Raw genomic sequence first — 19498 nt, 5'->3', positions numbered from 1 at the left:
AGGGAAACTACATTTAAATATACAGTGCGAAATTTAAATTTAACTTGTAGATGAATTTATTTTTCATTTGCCACTTTCTGTGGTCAACACTATGAATTTATGTTTTACAAAGACAACAGTTTCTTTCCTATATGCTACCTGAAAATATCCAATTTTCCTATGTATTTAATTTGTAAAATCCATTAATATCTTCCATGATTTTTTTTAATATACTACATGATGACTACTTGCTTTACCTGTGTATCAGTGTCTAACTGTCTTATAGACCAGTAAATAAATTTAATCACAGACACGTGCAGTTTAGGATTCACATATGGCATCCACTGGAGTTGCTCAGCAGCTATAGGCAAAAGCTGCAAAAATATACAAAAACAGAATTACATGCAGTATATGAACTATTCTCTAAAAACAAACAAACCTCCTAACTTTCTCTTGGAGTTTATCAGATTACATATGCAAATATTTCTGGGCAGATCCAGTACAGCCACCAGAATTATATGCATACACAGGTGTTAAATTTTACATAGGTTTACATGTGGGAGTGGAGATACATGTGAGCTTAATCTCATATAAATCCAATCACACTGAATACAGATCTTTTATATAATAAATAAATACAACAAAATGAATTTGCTGAACACCTCACTGATTTCTATATCTTGGTACCACAAGAAAAAACAATAGAGGTGTTGAAATACAGCATAGTATCACCTTTTATTTGTGATAAATTGAAATTTTAGTATTTAAATAGGCATAAAATTATTTTAAATTTGACCTGTTGATCTCCGTAAAACAATGCATCACACATAAAACACAAAGACAAGCTATCACCTCACAGAAGTCACTTGAAATAAAATGCTGAAGCTCTTAGGTTGAGACAGGATATCACTTTTTATTAAAAATTATCTGTATGCTTTACAAATGAAAAATTATCTATTATATCTCACTGCTGCAGAATACTGACTTACTAACAATTATTTTGTTTTAATTACATGATGACCTGTTATACTCTCAGAATCATTTAAAACACAGTGAAATCTGAAAATATTGACACATGCAAAAAACCCAAACAATCCAAACCCCTTTACCTTCATACACTTTTCCTGAGTACAGAAGTTCTTTGAGCTCTGGGTAACCCTAGGTTTATGACTCTCTTCTTGTGTTTTTATTTTGCTAAGATGCTGGTCAGAGATCCAATCCATAAGATAAGTTAAGAGCTCATAGACTTGTGAATTCAATGGTAGCTGTAATATATTCACATCATCAGATATTTTAGCTTTCAATTTAATGCATTTTCTAAGCTAAAATAGTAACAGACTGAAATACATGACAGTACATTAGCTATGAAATATTATGCATAATAGAAAGGATGAGAATTTTATGCCTGATAAAATCTGAGAGGTGAGTTACTGTAGTGTGGGCTTGTGGAAAATGCATTCAAGCAGACAGTGATCTTGAACAGGCCATGTGTGCTCTGCTGCCCTGGTACCTAGGGTTTGAGAAGCCTGTATAGCATGAATGGAACTGTACCTTACAGCATCTCTGGGAAAGGTAAACTGTAGGCAGATCAAAGGTGGGAGGGTGACAGTCCTGTCTGGGAGACCCCTGAACATCAAGAAGTCAGAGACCCACACCACAGGTAACTCGAGCAGGGCAGCCTGTGCTGTGCTGCACAGATAACCACCTGCACAGTCTATCCTGTGCTTGGCTGCAGGGTAAACTGAGGCAGCTCCCTCTTGCTACTGCTGATCCTGCCTGGCCTTGGCCTTGTCTAAAAGGGCAACAAGTTCTTCTCCCATGGACGTCCTTCATGAACAGGGTTGTTTTCTTGCAAGATATGGAAAATGATATATATGTTGAGTGGCCAAAAAGGAGGGGCTTTTTTCAATGGACAGGCTCTGCTCAACACGCCCTGGGCAAAGTCCACCAGGGCTCCATTTGATGCTGCACAAACACAATATTCCCAGCATCTAAAGGGACACAAGATTTGCTCACTCCCCATATTCCTCCTCTTACTCTGCCTTATTTTAATAGCCATTTAATGAATCCATTTGTTGTCAGCCTTTCTTACAAAGATCCAGAAGGAACCCTGCAGTGTTTCTTTCTCTTTCTCTCACACTTCGCTCCCCAGTGCAAAACAAACACCTATAGTGATGATTCCTTGGTGTGAAAAACATATGCCCATAATTTATTTTGTACTTGATTAAATGGTAGTAAAACAGCTTGCAAAAAATTCATACAGAATCACTACACTTTATAATTCTGGACAAATGAAATACAGGAGAAAACAAGTCTTTAAAGTCCTTCACTTTAAAGGGTGTGGGAAATTCTTATTTCAATATACTAGACCTACTTTGTTTCATTTCATGCAATCCACTGTTGATAATTTAACTGGGTAACTAGTATTGTTTAAAAAAAGAACAAAGATTTAATGAAACTCTCATCTTGGCTCTACTACATTGCAATTAAATACTCTACAAAAGAAATCCAGAGATCCCTGAAGACAGACTGCATGAACAATTCCCTAAAGACATCAAAACTTTTCTTCTATCTACCTTCAGATAACTCTTTTCCTCTTCACTCAGAACTGATACTATTTGTATTTCATGTGCAACGAAGTATGCTAAAACCTATATGGAGAGAATTTGTTTGCTATATGTGGACAGCTATATGTGGACAGCACATTCACTGTAGATCAATTAGATAGGGTGGTGTGAATATCTTTCTCATTTCACAGTTTACCTCTAGCTGGAAAAAAAAGCATAACCAGCTGGGAGATGTTGGCAAAGTAATACCATAAATGGGACAACATGGAGACCGAAAGATTTTCATTAAGTGATGTAAGAAGGTTTTTTTAAGGAAAAAAGGTGATTGTTTTGGAACTGTGAATAACACTGCAGTTAATCTCAATCCTCCACTAAAGATTATTTCTCCAAAAAATAATAGCAGCATACCACTTTTGGTTTAGAAGATTAAGGTTCTTTATTGGATACTTCTGAAAGACTACTTTTTACCTGTGTTACTCATAAGGATACTGCTGTACTGTAGCAGTAACCAGAATGAGTCTAAGATGTGTTCTGATGCAGCAAAAGAAACCTGTGACAGTGGATGCAGGTTATAATTCTAATTGGCAGATGAAAGATAACATGATCTGAGGAGGAAAACTTGCCATATAAAGAAAAATATACACATACACATAAGCAATATGAAATGCAAGACATATTTTTAGCAACAAAGTTAACTCTTTGTTAAGTGTGGGTTTTCCCCCAGTACAATCTGTTTCTCCTCTTAATGTACCTCATAAAATGCTACATTTGGCAATTTCTAGCAGATGCAGAGAAAACATTACACTGTCTAATATCTTCCAAATGAAAACATTCAAGACTTCGTCTTAATTCTTACCGTAGCAGTTCTTGATTTTGCCATCACTTTTTCCTGTTTCACAGGTTTGCCTTCTTTCATCACTTGACACAAATCATTAGATTTCCATACCTTTGAAAATTCATGCTTCCTCTAAACAAAATATAACAATGAATTATATTTCACTGGCTACCTATTATAAAAGCAGGTACATGTAAGAACAAACCTTACTTGTAGATTTTCTAAACGAGCTTTTGCTTTTCGTGCTTGACCTTCCAACTTCTTGTTCAACTCAGTTACATCACTTAACTGAAAGAAGGAAAAAATATTAAACTAACTGTAAATTCAAAACTCACACCTTGACTTAATTATCACACTGAAGTAACTTAATTTTGCTGAGCAGCTAAATTATTTAAGTTTTTTCTTATTATCATGAAAAGTGATAGAAACAAAATCATCATTCACTTCCCTCAACAAATTACAGAATCATAGACTGGTTGAGATTTGAGAGCACCTCTGGAAGACACCTGGTCCAACCCCCAGCTCAAGCTGGGCTAGGAAGAAGTGTCAGTTTAGTGCTTGTGTCTGGCTGCTATGTCCAGACAGCTTTTGAATAGTTCCCAGGTGTTAGACTCTTATCACCTCTGTGGTGATAAGATAAATAAGGATAAATTCCAGGATAAATAAGACAGCAGCAGTATCTCTGCAGTCCAATCTGTCAGAGTGCAGGGGAAGAATAAGCACTACAATGGCACTCTTAGATATACATGCACTTCACATTTGATTACTTGTCATGAAGAAGTGACAAAAATGCACAAATTCAAGAATGTTAATCATAGTCTTGTTAATGGGGAAGGTGGTTGCTGACCATGCTAAAAAACCAGTTTGCTTGGTGAGAAAAGATCAGGAAAACTGCAACCTCTATTTAAATAAACAAAACCCATACTTTCTCCATACAGCAATTAACAGCATGATCATCACAGAAGCCTTCAGTTTGCACAGAAATGCAAAGATTTTATAGTGAGAGGAAATAACAAGACAGATGGGTTGCATCAGAACTATCAGCATCCTGAGAGTTAGGTCTGACCCTCTAAAGGGAAAGAATAAGACTCTATTGTAGATTTTTACTGTATTCAGATTTATCAGAACATTAATTAGGTCAATGAATAAACAATGCTCAAACAATTTAGTTAATTTGTGTATCACCATTTTAGATCAGACTTAAAAGTCAAGTGAGGCAAATTCCTACTCTATGCATTACTATGAAACACACCATTCTAGTTTACAAATTGAGAAAATACTGCCTTCATTAAAATATGCAAAAATAACTGAAAATACTGACCAAACATGAAGTTAGAAAAAATCATTCTACTTTTTATTTAGTAGAATCAGCATAGCAATTTGGCACAAGAAATCTGCACAGGGTGGATTCCATTATAAAATGGAATAAAATACTTTCTCTCCATCCATTCTCAATGGACTTTCCCTTCCTAACAATTAGCTGTAGCTAGTGAGTCGGTATAAATCCTACTTCTTTGTATAGTGTAAAAGACCAGAAAGGCTAAATTGCAAGTACTAGAAACAGGTGAGAAATATATTTTCAGTCATTCATACAATTCTTGACTTAGAGAAACAAAAGGTAAGCAATTTTGCCAACTCAAGCTGCTCAAATATTTGTTGACTGTAACTTGTAGAATTATTTATGACAGGAAATAATAAAGTTTACCTGCTTTCTTAAAGAGTCATTCACATCCCTCAAGCTGTCATATGATGACTTCAGCCTCCTATTTTCTTTAGTTATCTCTCTCAAGGCTTCTGTCAGCTGCTTAACTTCTGCCTCATGTTGCTGTAGAAATATCAAATTTAAGAACATGTTTTAAAAGAGACTATTCAAGAAACAATAAGTTCCAGGTAAGTGTTAAGAGTTGGACAAACGTTCTAATATGAATTTCTTCATGTCCAAATTTACATGTTTAGTCAGCAGGGAGAAAAACAATCTCTGTACTGCCTATTAAGGATCTATACAGAAACTGAGAGCAACATGCACAGCCTATAGCTCCTATTGCTCCCTATTCTACCCAGATCAACTAAATATATGTATATTTCTCAAACAATTCAGATGTGGGATGGGTTTATGAACTAAAATTAATGACAAAGCTTTTACTTACAACTCACTCTTCCAAATATTTACAAAAAGTTGCGACCGTGTTTTGGAGTTTCAACTCATGTTTCTGGCTTTGCTTACTCTGAATCACACAGAGTGAGAAACTAACCCTATGCCTTGTAGAGACTGGGGGTCTGGTTTACAAGACAAACATATGAATTATGAAACCTGCATATCCACTGCTGTTCATCTCTTACACCTGAAATTTGTTTTATATTTAATCTTCTCTGGACCTTCAATTTAAGTACCTCAGATTTGGTAAAATAGCAAGGTTTTATTTTACTGAAAATATTCTAGCTTTCATTTCTCTCCTTCCATGAATTCACTCTTCTTCACTACTCTTTCTTTCCACCCCCCAAAGTTAGGCTGGTCTTCCTCCAAACTTTTTGAATCTCTGTTTGCTAGTACTCTCTGCAATAGGTGCTATATCAGAAGATCTCAATGTGTCTTAAAGCATTCCCAAGGAAATCCACTACAACTACAGCTAATGCAAAGATACTCATTTAACTTACAATTACAGATAGACCACATTTTTTCTCTAATAAGAGTCACATAGCTTTCACTATTTTACAAAAAAAATTACCTCATTTTTCTGACTTGTAACTGGAAAATGTACTACACATCAGACAAGTAAATGCACCCTTCTGAAACAGAAGTCATACAAAAATTCTAGCAATATTGTTCAGTACTTTTAATTTAAATCTTTCCTTTAGGGACTTCAAGGACTTCAAAGAAATAAGCAGGATTTACAGCAAACGTGGTGGCTTCAGGTAACTACAAATTAGTTCAAGGGCATATAGAGCAATATCTACCATTAAATATATTATTTCACCTCTTTTATAGCTGCAATTTTTGTGTGAACTTCTTCCTCAACACCTCTTATTTTAGCCAAAGCTGCTTCGTGTTGAAAAAACAATGTTTCTTGTTCTGTTAGACAACGCTCTCGTTTCTGCAGCTGCAGAGCATACTCCTGCTGTGCTGAACTTTCTTTCTGTATCAAGAAAAAAAAATGTTAAGCTACTTTAAAACCCATGTGAAGTGTTCCCAAATTACGCTGAATTTAAAATTTTATCCCAGAAATATGCTTAGCTCTTTGTGAAATTATAGATACACAAGAGCTTATTAATACAAAGTATCCTGGCAGCCACCTCTGCTCAGTTTCCTCCCACATTAACCCAAAGACCTCCATGTGCATTGGAATTGCTCAGCCTCCCAAAACGCAAAATTCAACTCTACATTAATGCTCCAGAAAATTAAACTTTGGCTTTTGCTTTCAAAATATTTGGATAATGGTATTAACTGTAAGATAGAACAGAGTCTGATGTGACTGTCTGCGCTGAACACTAGATTAATGATACTGTTTCTTCAACTAGTGAGAAGCATCCCTGAAAAAGCGGTGAAGAAAAAAAGATATACAAAATTATTTTTATCTCATATATTGGAAAAGACAATTATGGCAGGGAATCCAGCAGAAGCTTAGGAACTATTACAGAGTAAAACCATACAGGAGGTTCTTCTATTAGTAGCCTAAACCTGGAGATAAGCTGGTGGGATTTGGAGGAGGCCACGAAGACAGCATTTTGGAATGCCTTGAGTCAGGAGAGTTTCAAATGTTCTCAAGAGAAGCAATGGTTGTGAGTGCTTCCCTCTACATATACAGTGTGTCAGGAGACAGTCTTGGATGTAGAAACACTGGGTTCCAGCTCCCTCAAGCTGAATCTGCCCACCTACCCATCTACCTGGTCTACCCAAAATTCAAGTCAAAGCATCATTACTGAATCACTGAATTAATCTAGGGGAAGAGGAAGATAGAGAAACAGATTTAGAATTTAAGTAACTGTGATTAATACAAAGTAGTAGTAAAAAATAATAGCTTAATATATAAGTAAGTCTTACTATATAAGTAATTTCCAATTTCTTTCTCAAAAGTGAGAATATTCATAGCAATATTCAACAAAAATCTGAAGGTGATTCCAGTTCCTACCTGGAGCTTCTGATGTATGACCAATAATTCATCATAAATCTGACTGATGTGAGGTGGTATTAAACCTTGCCTATTGCATGCCTGAGCACCAGTTCCATGCACAATTTTCTTTAACAAACCATGGTTGCTAATTTGGTCCATATTTTCTTGGTTATTTGCAGCCAAATTAGAAGGTAAAGTGAGGCCTGTGGACAGGATAAAAATGCATTTTACATTAAAAAATCAGACCTAGCTAAATATTGATATGATTGTTGTACTAAACCAGCAAAAATGTGTTCTAGGAACTCAGAGTTACAAGTACAGAGAGAGATGTATGTGAAATGTGAAAATAATCTAAAGAATGTGAAAGTAATCTAAAGAATTACAGAGATTTGATCCAAGTTCTTGTTCCATGATTTATTCAAACTGACCAAGAATCAACAGTTTTTTAAGTAAAACTAAGCCCTCCACTGCAATATAGAAATCCCAGAGATATCTGTATGGAATCTGTGCACAGACTGAATCATGTCACCAAAATCTCCTATTATTTTTGTAGGGGCTTCAGGTAAGTGATCTGCTGCTGATTAGACCTTAGGGTGACATCTAAGTAAACAGGACAAGACTTAAGAAATTACTGGATGCCACATGAGAAAATAACGTTAGTATTGCTTCAAGTATGTCTGAACCTCCTAAAATAATTCTAAAGAAAGTACTCATGTGAAAGATAAAATCCCCATATTAAAATACATTTTAGGTGACTAGTGTATTTCTGAACTGAATAGAAATACATTTACTAGGAAGTTTTTAAAGTTACATGTTATACTTCACAGAGAGTTGTAAGAATGTGTAAAATTAAATTTTTATTACCTGCTCCCGTGTATATAGCGGCATTTTGAATTGCATCAGTTTCAGAGCAAATAATGCTGTCTTCTTCTATGTCTAGACCACTTGAACCACAAAAATAATCTTGCTCATCATCAAAACTAAAAGTACAAAAGAGCACTAACTTTAAATTACTCAATTCCTTTCTAACATGATACATAACAGAGACTGAAACAAGTCTGTATAAAAAGGCAAACATTGCTTAATGTAAGACTTTGATATTTTACTGATAACAAATAGGAGAATTAAATCATTTGGATGAAAGGCATTGTTACTCACAAATCTCAACCACAGAAATTACATGTTGCTGACTTAAAAGTTGTTACAATAACTAGGCTTTTCACACTGTAAGCACATTTAAGTAACAGGTAAAACCAGCACTCTCCTCTTACCACAAACCACCAAATTCCCAGAGAACTAAAAATACAACTCCCCTTTTTAAGCTGTATTTTCCTATTTGGTGTAAAATAGCCCTTAAAAGAGATTTCCGGGCATTTGGAATTGAATTATCTCTAAATAAACATAAATCTGTTTATCAGTCTGGGCTATTCACTTTCCTCCTAGTTAATTTTTTATCACCTAGTTAAGTTCATGTCATTCCTGTATTCCCTTAGCAATTCCAACATACACAGATTAGATTAGAAAGTGAAACAATATTCCTCATCAAAATCAGCATCCTCATGGATTGCATAAATTAGCTACAAGCAGTTCTTTACTTAGCAAGAAAACAAGAAGCTTAAAGCAACTTTTACACTGTCCAAATACATCTGTTTTATCTCTGCTTTTATGAGGAATAAAAATAAAGGAGAAATAAAAACGCCTCCTACCAATCACAGTTTTTTGAACTTTTCTGGAAATCACTAGGTCTGATGCTCTTCTCTCTTCCAGCTTCAGTAAATTCTGACTCTAAGGAACAATTTGATAAAGAAATAGTTATATTTTTCAGTGAGCTGTCAGAGACACCTGAAATATATAAAATTGCAACAATTGTATTTCACATTTGAGAAGCTGACATTAAGAAATCAATAAGGACTTATTAGAAGGACTTGCCATGTAGTCCATGTAGGTTTAAGAACCAAAACCACCATTGATGCAGCCCAATGAATTATGAACTTAATTACAACAGCTTAAGGCATAGTAAGAATTATTTAGCTTTCACACGATTTGTCTTTCTGAAATTTTAGAGCTTGTCTGCCTATAGAAATTTTTCTGTCACTGAAATCTGACAAATAACCAGCTGTCTCCATGCTCCAGTTTCTGAAAGAGACCAAATGCGTTCTAGATATTAAACATTTATGTATCTTTAAATTAAAGCTAAACACATGCATTATGAAGTAAACTGCTACAACTAACTCAAGCAGGACTTAAAGACAAACAGGCTGTGAACCATTGCTCCAAAACATCCTTTGCACTCTTTACTTGTCATAATTCCCAGGTTGGCTCCCAGGTATCACAACGCCCTGATCAAGATTATCTATCTATTTAAAATGAGAAAATACAAAACTAAATAAATTTGGGAACAATGCAGCTTTAGTATATGTTTTCCCTGTAAAAGATATCAAAGCACCATTGCTTGGTATTACCTTTGTAAACTAGGGAGCTTCTGCTTTTACATTTGGTATGCAATGATCCTGAGAGGCAATCCTATAAGAAAGCACAAAACCCTTGCATTCTTACTATAAATAATTGGCTTTGAAAAGGCAGGGGGATTTTCTAAATACATAAATGTAAATGGTCCTCATATTAACATAAAGAAGCAAATATATTCTCTACAATCTAATAACAAAATACTTTTAGTGTTCTATGTTAAAATGTTTGAGAAACTATAAAGCACTATGAAGACAGTAATACAAAATAAAGGCATGAAAGTAGAATTAGGTAATAATGGAAAGAGTGCCATCTACCTTCATATCTAGGCTTTTTATGCCAAAGTTTCCTGCTCTTCTTTTTCTTACTAATTTATAAGTACATACTAAAAAAGTGAATGACAGATATTTTATGCCACAACCAAAATCAATTAAATGTATATTACAAAATATCAGACTCAAGGCAGCTCTCATGTTCTTACATGTTTCACTGCATCTCTCTGCTATGTTCTAGATCAAGTGACCAACTGCTGTATTTTCCTACCCTCGAATGACCACTTTTTAATGAAATAACAAAACACACAAACACATGTAACATTTCTTCCTTGCAAGCATTAAGGTCTCAGTAAGAGTCTTCTAAAAATAAGTTTTTAAAATTACTTTTCTTTAAGGTAGAGTTCTGTAGTTCAAATACTCCCCAAGAAAAATTCCCCAGAGAATCTAGATCAAATGCTATTCAAGTTGCAAATCCTTCAGCAGGAACTAAGGGCACATACAGCCTGATTTTAGATCAAAATCTCCACATCACATTTGAGATGGCTCCTGATCCTAAACTGGCATGATACTAAGAAAAAAAAGGCTGGGTTTTGTATTCATTGATGGTTCCCAGGACTAACTCAGTATCCCAATCCAACTACGTACCTAACTCAATTGCAATCTCCCCAGTCTTTGGTTGCTTGGGGGGATTACTCCTCTATATTACTTCCCCTTGCAGGATGAGTCTGAGCACTTAAGGCCTTTTATCCCCAGACACACTGGAATCATTTGACCCAGGGAATACAGATGCACAAAAACAACAGCAAAAATTTGTTTCACTGAAAGATAAGCAAAATTCAGGCAAAATAAAGGTGCCTGGCCAGCATGCATTCCTTCTACTGAATATCAAAGGCTTTTGAAACACCATCATGGGTGAAGGGTCTTTGCTGCTGAATTCTTAGGCAGATCAGTTTTGACTTGTCAGCACAAGTAATAAAAAGAAAGGAACCACAATACAGTTCCTTCATTCATTTGAGTGCAAAGAATCCAGCCTTCTCGGGTGTAAAATAACACTGCCATACCTTGGCAAGGGACTGATACCCACCAAAATTACCGTCTGGTCACTGCAGCAGTCTCTAATAAACCATGGGTTTGATTCCTGATTGACTAGATATGGAACAATTTCCCACTCTCTGACAACAGAGCTAATCACTAAGATAAACAAAGAAAACCCAAAAAACAACAACAGAAAAATCACAACACATCTAATGCATTCTAAGTAAGGCTGTCCATTACTGGGGCAATAAAAAAAAAAAAAGATAACTAATTTTTCTTATTATTTATATTTCATACAAGGTTAATATACTCCTAAGAGGATTCACATATTTTCACACTCAGCTGGCAGGGACCAGCTCTTAGGCAAAACCTGCATAGCTAAACTGTGCCTTGGTACCGCATAGAAGCTAGAATTGCAATTTCCAGCGAAACGTCCTGCTCAGACACAGACGACTCTTCAGCACCTCGGCGCGGGGTCAGGGACAGGAGCAGCAGGAGCCCGTAAGGTCCTCAGCTCTGCTCAAACCCCACTTTGGTCCCGCACTGCCCGGGTAGCGGCAGCACGGCGCTCACAATGGACCCCGAGGCAGCGGACAGGCCCCCCACCCTCCATCTCTCCGAACACTCCAGGGACGCGGCGAGGAAGACATGGCTTTTCTGTGCCGCCTCCTCCTCCCCGCGGGCCCCCGCCCCGGCCCCGTCTCACCCCCGCGGGCCCCTGCGGGCAGCGCCGCTGCAGCGCCGGGGCGGAGCGGCCGGGCCCCGGGCCCGCCATGGCGGCACCGCCGCGCTCGAACCAACCGCCACGAGCCGCGCAGGCGCACTCGGGGCCGCGGGCGGGGCCGGCCCGGGCGGGCACAGCCGGGCAGGGCAGGGGGAGCCGCCGCCATGGGCCCGGCGGGGCGGGCACACAGCATCGTCATCATCATCATCATTATCAAACACAGCGCTCCTCCTCACCCTGGTACTGCGCGTCCGACCCGCGACCGAACAGTACCCTGGCAACTGGACCATTCAGTGCCACCCTCTTAAACACCTCCAGGACACAGCCCTAGATCCCTCATTCCAAAGCCAATCAGCCTTTCTGGGCAGAAATCGCTCCTGCTGCCCTCCCAAAACCTGCCCTCGGTAAGTCTGTGACCTGTTGTCTTGTCGCTGGTTGCCTGGGAGAAGAGGCCGAACCAGCCCCAGCTCCAGGCACCTGAGTGGGTGTAGAGAGGGGTACAGTCCCCGAGAACACCTGAAGACAGATTACTGCCATCCTTTAAAAATAAATAACCCCCCAAAGAAAGCAAATCTTAATGTGTATTGCCTATAGGAGAGGTATGGACTGTAAGTTTAAATACACCCTGCATTTACCCATGCATACTCACTCTTGACAGGCAAAGTACGAGCACGTTGGAGTACACAAGCTGGAGCCTGCAGCAAGGTCAGAGAAGTTGGCCACAGCTAATAAACACTGAACAGAGTCAGAAGGTTATACTTAATGTATGTCAGGTAAAATCCCAGTGTTAACTAGATGTTTTTCATTAAGCCAAGTGCCATAGAAATAGTTTAAGTAAAAAAAAGTTGGCACATTGCTCTTGCACAGCACTGATCAATCATTTAAAAACTATGCAGACAGAACAAATCAACATCTGCCTGGCGCAGCCTGCTTTCTGTACGCTGCAATACCTATTAACTTTCAAAGGCCTTCAGTGTACTGACCAGCAATCTGCATCTATCATCTGCACATTCAAAAGAGCTTCAAGAGAGCAAGAACCAAGTTATGCAACTCATCTTCTTTTAAACAAACCAAAGTGAAGACAAGACATTTATTTTAACAAGACTAGGATTTAATTTTTAAAATTTGACACTTAATACAAATATGTCAGGATAACACAAATACACCTGAAATATGCCAGTGCCTGAACTTTATTTACCATGCAAAAAATCAATTAGAACACATAAAAAATTCAACTATAGCCTGTAATTTTACATTTATACATCAGAAGTGTCCATTTTAAGAAGTTGAAATAATTAGTCAATAACATCTAAGTACTGATTTATACTGCAAAAACATCTGTATACTCAAAGAAATAATTCTATATTTGCCCACAGTCTGTAATGACAATTCTTCCATTTACTAGCCCTTTAGGAGAACCAAAGGATTCGATCTTTTTCACAACATCCATTCCATCTTTCACAAACCCAAACACCACATGCTTGAAGTCCAAGTGTTCTGCTTTTTTAAGTGTTATGAAGAACTGAGAATTATTTGTATCCCTGCCCTTATTTGCCATTGACAACAATCCAGGACCGGTGTGTTTCACTATGAAATTCTCATCTTCAAATGCTGTTCCATAAATCGACCGTCCACCTGTTCCGTCATGGTTAGTTATATCTCCTCCCTAAAAAAAAACAAACAACCAGACAGCATTAACTGACAAGTTCCAAAACACAGCCCAAAAGTTATACTTCCTTTCAACAGTAAAGACTTTGTTTTGGAAGAACTCATTTTTACAAGTATGAGTATCTCCTTAGATGTAGGGCTTCCCAGCTTCAGCAGGTTTGTTTGTGGTAAGGGAAGCAGTAGTAGAAGGTGGATCCCTTGTTTATTCTGAACACAGAACTTCCTGCTCCCCACAGTGACATTCCTCTAGGCCTGTCATTCCTGCTGCCTGCATCACTTGGCCCTGGAAGCTGCCTGGACCTGCATTATCTCCTTGAAGGTCCTTGCTTAGTCCCTGCAGGCACAGAATTCATCACCTGACAAAGGTTAACGAAACAGTGACCAATAATTCCATACAGCTTTGCCATGCAACTGGTTGAGCAGCATGGTGTGTGTCTTATCTTTCTGGAAGGTAGCAAACTCCTGATAAATTTGAGTATACACATAAATGTGACAGTGCAAACTGCACAGCCTTAGTTCCCATTGAAGAGCTTCTCACTGTACCTCAAGAAAGTTCAGGCAAAGCAGAGCAAACACATTTAATCTTCTATCACATTTAATGTGAGAGAAGTTCACTTTGTCAAGGCACACATGGTACAGTTACCTGTTTTAAAATAATGTCTGCTCCTTTCTAGAATGCAGAATACCCTGAAATAAGCTTAAATCCTAAATGAGTTTATCAGAAAGGCACAAAGGTTTAACAAAAGAACCATTAAGTGCATACTTCAGACCCATGTAGATAGCTAATCAAAAGACAGACTAATATTTTATTCTGGTGACAAGCCATTCATATACTATCACAGAATGGTTTACATTGGAAAGGACCTTGAAGATCATCTAGAACTCCCCTGCCATGGGCAGGGACACCTAGAACTAGGACCACGCTGCTCAGAGCTCCATCCAGCCTGGCCTGGAACACTGACAGGGATAGAGCATCTACAACAACTCTGGGCAACTTGTTCCAGTGTCTCACAACAAACAACTTTCTCCCAACATCTAGTCTAAACCTGCTCTCTTTTACCTAGAAACCATTCCCCCCATGTCCTGTGACTACACGCTCTTGTAAAATGTTTCCCTCCATCTTCTTGTAGGCTCCCTTCAGGCTCTGGAATGACACCATTAAATCACCCCTAAGCTTTCTCTTTTCCAGGCTGAACAAATTTAATTCTCTTAGCCTTTCCTCATAGGACCAGTGCTCCATCCTGCTTAAAAGGCTTGGCTTTCCTCTGGACTCACTCCAACAGGCTGATGTCCTTATTATTACTTTTGTATATTATTTTCCTGTACTACTGTATACATCTGGGCTTGCAGAAAGTCATCTACATGCCTCATCTTCAGAGATGTAGTGACATGCAGATTAGCATAGCATGTACTGATGTTGGTTCATTTTGCCTGTTCCAAGTAACCAAATGAACTATTGATGAGAATTTTAAGAAAGGTCATCTGAGCTATTATCAATCTCCCAAGCCTTCAGCATTTATGAAGAACTTGCCAGTGCTACTGAATGCACACAGAGGCTTAAAACCAACACTGTCTACCAGGGGTTACAGATGTACTGCAGGCTGATGCTCTCTGCACAAAAAAATGTTTTAGTAAACAGGCCACTACGTGGTCATTGGATCTAGAAGACTTGTTTTAGATTGAAACCTAACATCTGTAATACTTGAAATGTCAGTTTTAAAATGCATGTTATCTGAAATATAAAGTGTACTTCAAAGTCCAAGGGAAGCCTGGAAAGTAAGTGCTCTTAACAGGTGAGCATACAGAAATTCTTCTCTGGACAGAGAAGGATGAATGGTAGTTCTGGGAACACCTACTTTCCTTGGTGTTCCTGTTCAGCAACAGGCCCCTTGTCCATTGTAAGAGGACTCTACCTCCCCCTATTTTTTCTTTCTTTCACCCTGACATGACAGTACTAGCAAACACTGAAACATGAGGCCACTGGTAGGCACAGGTGAAAAGCATCTTAGGGTAGCATGTGCTGCTTGCACCATTTCTTATCTCCTTGTAGGGAAAGGACAGATGAGACTGTCCTGCACAGTGGAGCCATGCTGCCAACAAGAATGTGCTATTCTATATAAGTCATTTTTTGAAGTGCCATTGTTAGTCAAGATGCATCTCCTTCTCTCAGTGAAGTCTTCCTTTTGTCCTTACCTGACACACAAAGTCTGTGACTATTCTGTGAAAGCGGGAGTTCTTGAATCCAAATCCTTTCTCTCCTGTGCACAGGGCTCTGAAGTTTTCAGCAGTTCGAGGTACAATATTTGCAAACAGCTCCATGGTTATGTGCCCTAAAGGTTCATCATCAGCAGAAACTTCAAAATACACAACAGGGTTGGTGTCCTTTGACAGTCCTGCTGCCAGGGACAAGTGCCCCTTCTGTAGTTCCGATAAGCTTCGCTGGCATTCTTCAAACATCTTCTTGAAAGAATTGGCCATTTCTTGGCTTTTAAATCTGACTGCAAATTGTTCTACTTTTACTTCACCATCTGAAAATAAATCCAAGAAGGCCTGTTTAGTTTCATCTTGTAATAGTCTACAGGGAAAAACAAAACACAAACTATAGACAACCTAGAAAAAAACAAAGACCACCTGAAAAAACTCACCAGCATAATCTGTGGCTGTCCAAATGAAAGCATTGTTTGATGTATCAGAGGGCACTAAGTTCATTTCTTTGGTGATAACATGGTTAGCACAGACTTTCAAAACTTGGTCTCTTCTCATTAGGATTCTGTAGTATTTCTTCTGTGTATGGAAGAGTATTTTGATCTCTCCAACACCACGCTCCTTCCACTGAGTAACATCCCTATCCCATCTGTAAAGTTTTGCCCTCTCCTTGAAGAGAATTTCTTCATCTTCTTCTCCAGATTTTACCTCCACCTAAAAAAACAGCACAGTAGTCTGACAATCTGCCATTTGCTACAAAGATATTAAATAGTTATTACACATACTTCTGAAGATTCTGACATATTACAGTGGAAAATTATTCAGTGTGTTCTTTTCACCGACACCCCATTCATCACACCAAAATGGGTAAAACATTTTCAGAAATTAAGAGCCCAACAAATTCCACTGTTTGAGAGCAATTACAGCACTGCAATCCCCCTTCACAATGCTACATGTAGTTGTGGTGGGTGTCTGTTGGTTTTGCTTTGGGAGTGGTTTGCTTCGTTGGGGTTTTCTTTATGGTTTAAGTGGTTTTTTTTCTTTTAACAAAAACCCATGACTTTATCAAGTGTCCTGGCAAGTTTCCCAAGTTTCAGGTTTGCTGAATGATGTGCACACTGAGAAGTGAAGACCGAGTACTGTTACAATTCCCAGAGTTATCTTTAGCACATTGTTAAAGAATTTGATATTTGCATTTGAACAGAATAAACACCAAATATACAAAACTTCAGCCTGACAGACATATCTCCACCTCACTTATATATGCAGTTACTAGCCTCTGCTCTCCACTTTATTTAGCAATTCTCCAAAGATATGAACACTTGAGAGAACTGAAGAAATGTGTGACAAAAGACTGTTTGTGAAACCAAAAAAGGGAAGCAGAGAAGCATGACAGAAGTCATAATGTGACACACAAATGAGAAAAGGCACACCAAATTTTCAAGAAGGAAGTTGAAGCATGTGACAAGATAGATCAGACCAGCTGTTCAAACTGAAGGACACCACATACAGTTCCTTTGTACTCTATTTGCCTTGCTCAATAATTGTACTAATCTATAGTTAAATTTTATTATTTATAGAGAGGTCAGAGAATATGAAGATATCATCAAAAGAGTCTGAAATAGTTACCAGGCTAAAACCCAAATCAAGACATGAGTAACTGTGTGAAGTCTCAGTAAGTTCACACAGTTATTCATGTCTTGATTTGTTTTTTTCCTTCAAAGTTGAAGTTTCTCCTACTTCTTGAAAAACCATTTATTTTCAAACTAAAAAAGTTAGTTCCCTTAGCCTTCAGGTGATGTTAATTGTACATCTTTTTTCTTAGTGATTCTAGGAATTTCTTGCCTAGCTTAAAGATTCTTAGTTGGCACAGCTTTCACAGAACTGAATCTATAGGTCACTGATACAAAGCCACAGCTGAGTTGTATAAGCACTAGCAGTTATTCAGTTCCCCCTTGCTGATTTTCAGCTATGCTATACAAATGGTTTAGCTTTTATGAGCTATGTGTACAAATCTGCATCCTCATCAACTCTCAGTCAAGTTATAATGAAATCACTTGAAAATTTTAACTGAGGCACCAGACACCTCCCCAGGGCTGTGCTGTACTAGGATTTAAAACAACATAGTGTAAAACATGCAGAACAAGGCACAACAACATTGAAAGCAAAGCTAGTTAAGCAAAACATTTTAAAGCTTGCTATGTTAGCAGAGATAGTTATCTTAATTGTTGTTTTATATTCCAGAAATCATCTTACCTCTGGTAAGGACACAATTGGCTCAAAGTGGATATCATCACTATGTACTACCTCATCATCACTACCACCTTCATCTTCATCTGCTTTACGAGTTGTATCTCCAAACACAGTTGCTCCTGTATTTGCCCATTTGAAGTTTTTATCTACAATTAAGAGAGTGACATTTTAAAATCAATGTATCTTTTTTCTTTCTGACAAAAACTTGCAAAAAATTGTTGTTTCTAATGATCAGCAGACATTTTGTGCACAAAAGGTATATTGTATGAAGCAAAAGTCCAGCTGAGGTTTGTCTCAAACTAGCTGAACTCACCTTTTGAGCCAAAAGCAAAGTCTTCAGAACTTTTGGATGCCAGATCTGCAAATGACAGGCCTGCGGTATTGCCAAAACCAAATGAGATGATTTTGTTTTCTATCAAATAAAAAGGAGAAAGTCAAAGATTTTCCTCTACCTTCTTAAAGAAAATGCATTTATGTAGTCACAAGAATAAACTGGAGAACTGACTACAGCATTTTTTCCTTCCTCCCAATAAATTTAAAGTTTGAATGACACTTGTCATAATGACCATCTATTGTGGTTTGAAAAATGGGCCCAAGACTCCAAGTTTCAGCATACTACTTAAATGCCAATCCACAGAGCTCATGTGGTATTTAACAGTAAGCTAATGAAAGTCCATCATATTTAAATTACACAATAGACACTAGCATTGTTTTGTTGTAGCAAAATTCAACTCAAAATTTGATATATACACATTTTTACCAGACTAGTACCTATGTTTCTAATTCAGTATTGGTACTACTCCCCATGACAGCAACTATGCTTGGTAAACTGATCCACAGAAAAGCATAGCTTCCTACAAAAAAACCTCAGCATATACCCCTGACCTTACCTTGTGTTGACTCTGAACCATCTGAATCACTCTTTTTAGTTGACAAATCTACAGGTTTGTCTTCAGCTCGTGATAAGGTCTGGGATACTTGCACAGTTTCTGTGGTGGAATGTGATTCTTCACTGCTGGTACCTGATTGGGCAAGTTCTGTCACTTCATCTTTTGAGGGAATGGGTATTTCTTCCTTACTGGTAGAGACTAAGTCACTTGAGTTTGCAACTTCATTCTCCTGCAATTAATCAAAAAAGTAATGTAATAGGTAAATAAGTTAGAAGACCTTGGGATTGAAACCTCCTCCCCATGAGTCTAAGAACAGTCCTTACAGAAAAATAAAGAACACCAAGAAAAATTGCTGCAAGCTTTCTGAAGTTTTTCATTACTGTTAACACATAAGGATGTTAACTTGACAAGAGACTAAAGTATCTTTGAAGTAGTCTGTTTTCCAAACAATACTATTATTTCCTGAAATCAAATCTGCTGTGTTGGCATACA

The 19498-nt window shown here is 37.8% G+C and overlaps 2 protein-coding genes across 4 annotated transcripts in view; both read right to left on the bottom strand.

Moving 5' to 3' along the window:
* CCDC138 (coiled-coil domain containing 138) overlaps positions 1–12041 on the bottom strand; it is a 30872-nt gene extending 18831 nt beyond the window's left edge. Inside the window, exons 1-11 of the mRNA XM_063150346.1 lie at positions 11793–12041; positions 9953–10013; positions 9197–9275; positions 8355–8470; positions 7509–7693; positions 6357–6515; positions 5087–5206; positions 3592–3669; positions 3403–3513; positions 1089–1244; positions 237–353 (exon numbers count right to left, since the gene is read on the bottom strand). Of these exons, the coding sequence (XP_063006416.1) occupies positions 237–353; positions 1089–1244; positions 3403–3513; positions 3592–3669; positions 5087–5206; positions 6357–6515; positions 7509–7693; positions 8355–8470; positions 9197–9275; positions 9953–10013; positions 11793–12041 (1431 nt within the window). The remainder of the gene's footprint in view (positions 1–236; positions 354–1088; positions 1245–3402; positions 3514–3591; positions 3670–5086; positions 5207–6356; positions 6516–7508; positions 7694–8354; positions 8471–9196; positions 9276–9952; positions 10014–11792) is intronic.
* Positions 12042–13079: 1038 nt separating this feature from the next.
* RGPD4 (RANBP2 like and GRIP domain containing 4) overlaps positions 13080–19498 on the bottom strand; it is a 33291-nt gene continuing 26872 nt past the window's right edge. For all 3 annotated transcript variants that reach the window (XM_063149874.1, XM_063149873.1, XM_063149875.1), the window contains 6 exons: positions 19007–19235; positions 18430–18528; positions 18120–18262; positions 16304–16577; positions 15852–16186; positions 13080–13656 (listed from right to left, as the gene is read on the bottom strand). In XM_063149874.1, the coding sequence (XP_063005944.1) occupies positions 13351–13656; positions 15852–16186; positions 16304–16577; positions 18120–18262; positions 18430–18528; positions 19007–19235 (1386 nt within the window). In that variant the 3' untranslated portion in view covers positions 13080–13350. The remainder of the gene's footprint in view (positions 13657–15851; positions 16187–16303; positions 16578–18119; positions 18263–18429; positions 18529–19006; positions 19236–19498) is intronic.

The sequence above is a fragment of the Melospiza melodia genome, chromosome 2, assembly GCF_035770615.1.
Source record: "Melospiza melodia melodia isolate bMelMel2 chromosome 2, bMelMel2.pri, whole genome shotgun sequence".
Taxonomy (NCBI): Eukaryota; Metazoa; Chordata; class Aves; order Passeriformes; family Passerellidae; genus Melospiza; species Melospiza melodia.
Note: the sequence above shows the minus strand (reverse complement) of the source record. Positions and strands in the feature narration are given on the sequence as shown.